Raw genomic sequence first — 9,181 nt, forward strand, 5'->3', positions numbered from 1 at the left:
TGCCAAACCATCGAACCGAGTGATCAGGACATCTATCTTTTTGCCGAGCGCATCATGACATTGCTTGATGTAGTTGCATGTGTGGTCAAAACCATCCCAAATATTTTGCGGAATATCATCCGCATACACTGGGCGTACTATTTCCTCAGAATCAGCAACAACCTCATCAGCCTTGTTGACTGAGGTTGACATCTTGATCAACAAAGTACCGTGAACAACCTTAGCTCTGATACCACTTGATAAGACTCGACTAGGCGACGAGTCACTGGTCGGTCCAATCCTTCACGATACTTGCAAAACAACAACAAACAGAGGCAGCGACGGTCACAGAAAATAGATAGCAGACGTAGAGAAAGAATAGGCCTTTGGATCAAGGAAATAGCAAGAAACCAAAGGAATAGACTTGCATCGAAATTAACCCAAAGTTAATCACGACAGCACAGCAACAACAAATCCCCGATCAAGGATCGCAGAAACTCATAATATTGGCGTCCCCAACCTGAGACTTTTCTCTTGTAACTTTTGATAAAATAATCAATCTCTCATAAAAACTCCCGTACACCAGCCGAAGCCAGCCCGTTTTATAGGCGTGGTCGTTCCATGGAACCGACTAGGAAACATAAAAACAATTGGATACTGACTCTCTCTCTCCTACTTAAACTAAACAAGATTTACCTAATTAAATATCTGGCCACCTGATCACCTAAGATTAAAAAAACGAACTAGTAAACGTAACTAGTACTATGACTCTACGTAGGAAATATCCATACCACATGTGCACTTTGTTTCCTAATTGACTTGGGATGTCACGATACTTGAACTAGAATTGCACTAATCATTATCCAGCTTGGCGTACGAAAATTCGGTTTCATCTCCTCTGACTCTACTAACTTAAGAAAATGTGCCAGACAAATTTATATCATCGAATTTAGCATACGGTGCAACTCCCAGTATTCCTTTTTCATCATTCTTCTCCTACGCAAACAACATTTTGTTTCCTCGACTCTGCGTCGTAGCCAAAAAGCCTCTAGTGGCCACATCACAAATACTATTATCCCATATATCAATCTTTATCTCCGGACCATTCCGAAGTTCCTCGTCATGTCCGTGATCTTATCCAGAACTCCGAACAACATTCGGTCACCAAAATACATAACTCATAGTACTATATCGTCAACGAACGTTAAGAGTGCGGACCCTACGGGTTCGAGAACTATGTAGACATGACCGAGACACCTCTCTGGTCAATAACCAATAGCGGGACCTGGATGCCCACATTGGCTCCTACATATTCTACGAAGATCTTTATCGGTCAGACCGCATAACAACATACGTTGTTCCCTTTGTCATCGGTATGTTACTTGCTCGAGATTCGATCGTCGGTATCTTAATACATAGTTCAATCTCGTTACCGGCAAGTCTCTTTACTCGTTCTGTAATACATCATCCCGCAACTAACTCATTAGTTGCAATGCTTGCAAGGCTTATAGTGATGTGCATTACCGAGTGGGCCCAGAGATACCTCTCCGACAATCGGAGTAATAAATCCTAATCTCAAAATACGCCAACCCAACAAGTACCTTTGGAGACACCTGTAGAGCACCTTTATAATCACCCAGTTATGTTGTGACGTTTGGTAGCACACAAAGTGTTCATTGTCATAGGAATATGTATAAGTCATGAAGAAAGTAATAGCAGAATACTAAACAATCGAGTGCTAAGCTAACGGAATGGGTCAAGTCAATCACATCATTATCCTAATAATGTGATCCCGTTAATCAAATGACAACTCATGTCAATGGCTAGGAAACATAACCATCTTTGATCAACGAGCTAGTCAAGTAGAGGCATACTAGTGACATTCTGTTTGTCTATATATCCACACAAGTATTATGTTTCCGGTTAATACAATTCTAGCATGAATAATAAACATTTATCATGAATTAAGGAAATAAATAATAACTTTATTATTGCCTTTAGGGCATATTTCCTTCAGTGTCTACTATTGTCGGAGGGTGGTGGAGTCAAATCCAGCAGATCTCGGATAGGGGTTCCAAGCTAGTAGCCTTGACACGATGGTAACAGTGGGCGGTAGGTTTTACCTAGGTTTGGGCTCTCTCGAGGAGATAGTACCCTACATCTTGCTTATGTTTATTGATTAAGGTATAATGTTGAGTACATGTGTTTACCATGAGATTTGTCGTGTAAAATTCTCATCTCTAAAATGTGTTGAGATTATAATGATCTATCGACTTGTCTAACCTCAGTTTGTATAATATACTAAAGGTCTTGGATAACAGAAGTTTCAGTCGCCTACATGGATAAAAAGGAGTCCTCCACAAGTTAGGAATCCTTATCTTGTCTTGTACGTCATGGCTCTTCATAAATCATCATGGACAACACGAAATGGCCCCTTGATGAACCGTCATGGGTTCTCGGCCTGGCCCACCTGGCCGGAACCGATATGGTGAATGACCCCTAATTCAGGACACCATCAGAGGGCGTGTAGAGGCATGTCTTCGGCGGATCTCTTAAGATTTGATCGTAATTGTCTTTGGTGGATCTGTTCGGATCTAGTCTTTATTCGCCTATGTGTGTGTCTTCAGGTAGGATTCTTTCGATCTATACTTCTCTTTATCAGCAACGGTTGTTGTTCTGCTGCGCTGGTCCTATGGAGTCTTAACACGACGACTTTCAGACTGTCTACTGCAATAAGTTTTGTTCGACTCCGACAAGGGAGGGACGATGACGGTGACAGGCCTTCAGCTCTCTTCAGTGTTTGTGTCGCTGCTAGATGGTCTACGGATCTGAACGTAATTTTATTATTTCTGGTGTTTGTTGATAAAAAAAATTCATAGAAAAGAGAGAAAAACTTATTATCATTTCCGTTTGTTTTTTGGCGATTGGTTTGAGACTGGGGTCTTGTTTGTTCTTGCCTTTCCGGTCCCCTCTTCACCTCCGTCGGCCGTCTCCCCTGTTCTCCCGTCCCAAACCTCTTCCCTTCCCACGGAAACGCGGCTGCCACCTCGAAGCCCGACCACCGGGCTGGTAAGGGAGCCCTAGACTCTGCAACTGCATTGCTGTTCGTTTTGCTCTGGTCTTCTCTCTGCTGTAAACAATCGATCCACCCGGATCTTTCTTAGTAAAGATGGATCGCTGTTGAGCCCCGTCAAATAGGGTTTACGCAAGCTGCTGTTGCTGCATCCGCCCTATTTTCCAGTAAGATTTGGGGGCTTCGACTGAACCCACACCACATGCCCCGTGTGAAGTCGCCCCCTGGAATATACAGAGCCATGGAGTAGCATCGCCATAGTCTGGTGGAAGTTAGGGCACCTTCTCCATTAGCGATTCTGCAATCCATTCGTTGTTTCCTTGGGAATTTGAGTTAATCTTGCATAATTTGGTTATTTTAGGTGCTTTTTTGTAGTTTTATGTAGAAACTAGAAAGCGCCATTCGTTTTTCAGAATTTTGAGACATAGGCTATACATTGTTCACATTTTGGGATATAGAGCTATAAATGCCTTTATATGGCATAGATTGAGTATGGTAACCAACAACTGGAAAACAGTTTTGCTTGTGTAATGTATCTTATAATTAGATTTCTACACGATAACATTTTGTGCCTTGGAGGATTGCTTGATTTATTCTTCTTCTTTTGGCAGTCCTATGGAAGAAGGCAGTGACTATTATGTTGTCAAGAAAGGGGACATGGTTGCTGTTTATAAAACTTTAAATGATTGCCAGGCGCAAATTTGCTCTTCGGTATGTGATGCTATATGAAGAATTTTCAGTTAACTTGCTTGCACTTTACCTCTATGCTGATGTATAAGATTCTTATTATGCCATTATCAGAAGTCAGAATTATGTCATAATGTATCAACCCTACTATGACTACTCTCAACATGAAGTTGTTTTAGCAAATGTTCCACTTGTCCTTGCTCCCTCAGTCAAGTCTGTATCCTAAAATCACCATGGTTGCATATGTACGAAGTTTTACTAAACCTTGTTTCTTTTGCCTTCTGGCCTTGGCATGTTCCATACTTAGTGGAAGGGAGATGAACATGTCAGCACAGCTCCTTTTGTAGCTTCTATCAGTGTTTGCTGTTCCATGCCTTAGTGAAGTAGTGAACTACTAACATTGTTCCTTCCAATTTTTCTAATGCTGGTTAACCAGGCTGAGGTTTCAATATTTCTTGATATTTACTTGAAGTTAATTGGTTGGATAGATACATACTGCTAGTCTTATGAACAACAATTAAATCATTATTTGTAGCTAGGTTAGTACGTTACTGTACGGTTGGTTCCGCAGGTGGAGTTTGCTATACATTGAACCTCTTAAGGTTAGCTAATCACAACAATCTTGCAATACCTCAAAATATATTAGCTAAATTTGATATGTTTGATTTGAGAATTATATGCCAATTCATTATGATGCTCAGTTGCTACCAATGTTTGCTTGTATTAGCTAAATTTAATAAGATGTATACCTTTTCATAATATAGCGTATTCATGACTCCGCATAATTCCAGTTGAACCACTACAATATTGCTTTCAATTCCTTGTTATTTTGATGAAATATTGTACTGGTCTGGTTATATACAGTTAACCACAGGATTTATGTTTTAAGCTGGGGAATAGTGTAATAGCAGCCTGTATTTCTGCTACAACTATCCAATACTATATATATTTTGTGTGTTCTTCATGTTTACTATGAAAATAACTTGGAATCTGCAGATAGCAAAACTATAAAATGATCATAGTACATGAACCTCGAAAACAAGGTGGGATGGAAGATGAACCATTCACCAGCTTATCACCATTCCTATATTCTTACGAGCAAAGGCGTTATCTTCTCACATTTTGGTTTTGTTTTTGAAAGGTATCTGGTCCTGCTGCAAGTGCCTACAAGGGTTATTGCTGGAGCAAAGAAAAGGCAGAATACCTCTCTTCACGTGGACTAATCAATGCTTCGTATACAATCAGTGCATCTGAACTTAGGGAAGATTTATTGGGTGCCCTTGTGCCCTGCACTTTCCAGGTAAACTGCTAAAAATTGCACTTGAATTTGTTTTTCATAATCAGATGACATGTTATAATCTGAAAATAGTTACTATGAGGTATGAGGTCAAAGCTTGTATGATGAGCTATTTTCTTGTTTTTGACCTAGTACAGCTGGCATCTTTGATGCATTGAATTATCATATTTTTTTTTCTTTATAGGAGGTAACTGCTACTAGTTCAAACCAACGAGCTCCAAATCTGTCCACCCTCGGCAGTGATATAAGATATCAACCTGGCATCCATAATGATATAAAACATGAGCCTGGGACACAACCTGTGGATCTGAATTATGTAAGTTCTGCTATTGCAAGCAGCCAACCACTCATAATATCATCAATTACGTCATATTGTGTTATTACAGAGTGTCGCTGGATCTGGTCAAGCTCAAGGTTACTCAGTCCAGGAACATGCATTTAGTGGGCAGGTATCTAACATGTCACGACTAAGAATATGCAGCACGCAAATTATGCGCTTCTAGCATATATTTCCCCTTTTCAAATATAATTGCAAGCACTTGTCTAATATGGAAGTATTGATATTTTTTTTATATGATGGGCTTATATTGCAGGAAGCCAAACCAAGGTCCTCCAGTTATTCCTTGCCAAATAACCTTAACCACACTGGAGCTTTTGATGCACAACCTGTCTCAAAACAATATGTAATGTTTGGTCATGTTTGGACTGGTTGCTTATAAGTTTTCCAATCTGTTTGAGATGCTGTAGGAAGTGATCTATGCACTTAAGTTCCGTCTAGTAGGTCGAATATCAAAGAAGCTAAGCCTACATAGTTTCAATTTTGAAATATCTAATATGCTTCAATGGTAAATATTTGTAATTGGTGTTGTTAGACTCACGATGCTGAATTAGATAAGATGTTCATTGGCAGGATAGCGCAATATAGCCTCAGTGTAGAATCAGGATCAAACCAGATTCTACAAAATAAACACTTTAAACATCTGTAGTCAACTATAGAAATTATACTTACAACTTAAATTTTCGAAAATGTAGTGGATGCTAAAGATCATTTATTATTTATACATATTATAATGGATATGAAGAAAAAAAAGGTTTGCCAAAATTATCTCTCGAAATAGGCTTTCGCCCCGCTTTATAAATAAAGCCACCAGCTTGGTTCGCCAAAATTATCATTTGATAAGAAGTAAGATGTTACACTAAAGAGGACATATACAGTCAATGATCCTACAAATTTTTGTGTTACGTAGGATTAGATTGGTCCAATCAATAGGTCTTACAATGTAGGGTTGTATGACTTGAATCAAGATTCTGACTTAGCATCACTATTTTTTTATTTTGCCACAAAATCAACCAAATAGGTCTTCAGTTACGAACCTGTTCTGGCACTAACTCAATTCCATTCATGAACATGTTCTGATTAAAAAGGAAATTTTTATCCAGATGTATTTTTGCATGATCATTTACTGAAAGCTTGTATATTTATAACCTGCTCACATCAGGCCATTAAATTATGAGGTATTTTTCAAGTGTGCTTATTTGTTGTATCTCTTGGCTGCTATACTTTGTTTAGTCAAAGCGGGTGTATTAATATTGTATAATCTATTCAATTAAGACTATCTGCCCATAATAGGTGTTTCAAGTATATTCATTTCCTGCACCTAAAGACTTGCACCTAGCCTTATAACTGTTGCAGCCAAACTATTGAAACAATAGAACTTTGATGGTTGTGTGGTTACCTACTTCTCTTGCACGTAACTTGCCTCAGCTGGCCATCAGCGCATGCTATATTTTCATGTTGAATTTATACAAGTTCTGCACTTTTCTGGTCATCAGATGGTATGTGTGGTTCACTTTGATGGTGCTTCAAAAGGAAACCCAGGAAAATCAGGTGCTGGAGCTGTACTTATGACTGAAGACGGGAGAGTGGTACAGTAAATATTTAATGTACTTCAGAGTTTATCCTTTGCAGTTTTGGTCTGTCGATCTATCCCTTGACTTCATGTCCTGACATATCCTTGAAGATATCTCGACTTCGTGAGGGTCTTGGTGTTGCTACCAATAATGTTGCTGAGTACCGGGGCCTTATCTTAGGACTGAAATATGCTATCAGGCTTGGATTCAAGAGAATCAAAGTATATGGTGACTCTCAACTAGTCTGTTATCAGGTACATGCTTATGAGCTTCTTTTTTATCAGTGATCAAGTTGCCCACATTTTATGGTTGTCTGGCAACTCTGCATTTTCATGCTATAATCTAAATCACAAGTCATGCGGCTAACTGAAACAGTAAGAGAACAACTGGAAAAAGAGAGCGAAAGTCATACAAATCTTAGTTTTACTTGTGCATTATTCTACAGGCAACTAGGAATCAATATTCCCATATTTAATGCTATGTAGGAAAACATTAATCAGAAACACTCAGGATGTCTGTAGCATTTTTCTTATTTTTGTAGCACTTCGTTTACTCTGAAACCTTCAACGTGCATATCAGCACCTTAAAACCTGGAACTGTTCTTGTAACCATCGTGCATTTTCTTTGAGAACTTCACTGCACAACTATTGAAAGTGTAAACTAGAGCAAAGGAGGATAAACAGGACAAACGTCATTTTACAAACGATGTTAAAAATTTCTATCGAAATCATGGGGCAAAGAAAGATGATGTGGAGACTAGAAAAGATATTTTTTCTTTTGACAGCCTTCTCATATCTCTTAAACAGGTGAAAGGTACGTGGCAAGCAAAGAAAGAGAACATGATGGAACTGTGCAAAGAAGTGAGAAAACTTCAAGAGAACTTCATCTCATTTGAGGTCCACCATGTGCGACGGGTACTGTACATTCTATTCCTCTCGGTATATTGGTGTCCTAATAATTCCAACGTGCTGTTGGTTTGGTAATTTGACATACAGGCATGCATAGTGAGGCCACATTATTTTCTTCGCACTTCCTAAAGAGGAACCTTAGCACTTGATGTTAAGTCATGGGCACTTATTGGCACTGGTAACTGTGCGTTTGAGAAAGATTGTGTTGTTAGCGTTAGACTTGCAGGCAAGGGTTGCGTGACAAAGGGTGCCTTGGAGAGGCATTCTTTCTTCTATTACCTGTCAAGATGAAATTGCTGATACTCTTTGCGGGGAAATATAAAGTAAAATGCAAGTACTAGTTTACTCCTATTTGATTCATAGTCACATACAGCGGATTGTGGGCACCTCCTAAACTTCTGAATGAACCAAAACCAGTACATTATTTTCTCTTTGGTTTTGCATCCACACCAATGCATCATCCTGTTCTTATACTTTCCATGTGGAAGAGCAAATTCAATTTACAGCATAACAGTGCCTTGACAATGCAAGATAATACTCCCTCCGTCCGAAAATAAGTGTCTCAACTTTGTAAGTTAGTACAAAGTTGAGACACTTATTTTGGGACAGAGGGAGTATGTTTTATGCTTCCTGTACTGCATTTTGTGTGTCTGCTTCAGACAGCAATATGTTTGGCTTTGCTGATCTCTGTCCATTTTCTGAATGCAAGGAATGGAACTCTGAGGCGGATCGCCAGGCAAACATAGCCATCACCCTCGCAAGTACGATATGTTCACCCCATATTTTCTTCGCATTTCATGTGCTTAATCATTTAACCTTGACGGCTTGAACAAACTACGCACCACAGGCGGCGCGGTTTCTGAGGAGCGTGGCGACGGCTTCTGAGCTTGTGACAGTAGCCTTGTCCGACTATAACAAGTCTATGTATTTAGTTAACAGTAGTCTTACCCTAAAAAGAAGTTAACGGTAGTCTGTGTTGGAGTGGTTATCTGTGTCCATTTTCTTGTATTTAAACTTGGTTCTCTGTCTCCAGTTGAATGTGATGCACTGTCCTTCTCCTTGTTGCTTATTACTGGTTGAGCCTCTTTTGGACAATCAGGTAGCTTTCTTGCCGTAAACTTCCATTCGATGGCCTTTAATTTTGGTTTGCTTTGTTTGCCTCTTCACAATTATTTTGGCAGAAACAGTAGTATTCCCCTCCACAAATATGAATATAAGATGTTCTAACTTTTATTTCTGATTGGAGGTATATAGACACGTTTAGTGTTTTTGTTCATTCATTTTAGTCCGTATTGAAATATTCAAAACATTTTATGTTTGTGAACA

General features: G+C 39.2%; 1 protein-coding gene across 1 annotated transcript; it reads left to right on the forward strand.

The window, feature by feature from the left end:
• Positions 1–2,901: 2,901 nt before the first annotated feature.
• LOC125508365 lies at positions 2,902–8,924 on the forward strand. Its single transcript, XM_048673063.1, has 11 exons — positions 2,902–3,048; positions 3,664–3,763; positions 4,881–5,039; positions 5,221–5,352; positions 5,423–5,485; positions 5,630–5,719; positions 6,870–6,962; positions 7,058–7,201; positions 7,754–7,861; positions 8,565–8,616; positions 8,703–8,924. Exons 2-11 carry the CDS (start codon positions 3,668–3,670, stop codon positions 8,738–8,740), a joined length of 975 nt encoding a protein of 324 aa, XP_048529020.1. The 5' UTR covers positions 2,902–3,048; positions 3,664–3,667; the 3' UTR covers positions 8,741–8,924.
• Positions 8,925–9,181: the final 257 nt, after the last annotated feature.

Source organism: Triticum urartu, chromosome 1 (genome assembly GCF_003073215.2).
Source record: "Triticum urartu cultivar G1812 chromosome 1, Tu2.1, whole genome shotgun sequence".
NCBI lineage: Eukaryota > Viridiplantae > Streptophyta > Magnoliopsida > Poales > Poaceae > Triticum > Triticum urartu.

What these genes read in the sequence shown, in the direction of transcription:
- LOC125508365 (XM_048673063.1), top strand. Translation starts at nt 3,668, where the DNA reads ATGGAAGAAGGCAGTGACTATTATGTTGTCAAGAAAGGGGACATGGTT. An exon ending in TTGTGCCCTGCACTTTCCAG is followed by an intron (nt 5,040 to 5,220) that starts GTAAACTGCTAA and finishes TTTTCTTTATAG; the next exon opens with GAGGTAACTGCTACTAGTTC. An exon ending in CATAGCCATCACCCTCGCAA is followed by an intron (nt 8,617 to 8,702) that starts GTACGATATGTT and finishes TACGCACCACAG; the next exon opens with GCGGCGCGGTTTCTGAGGAG.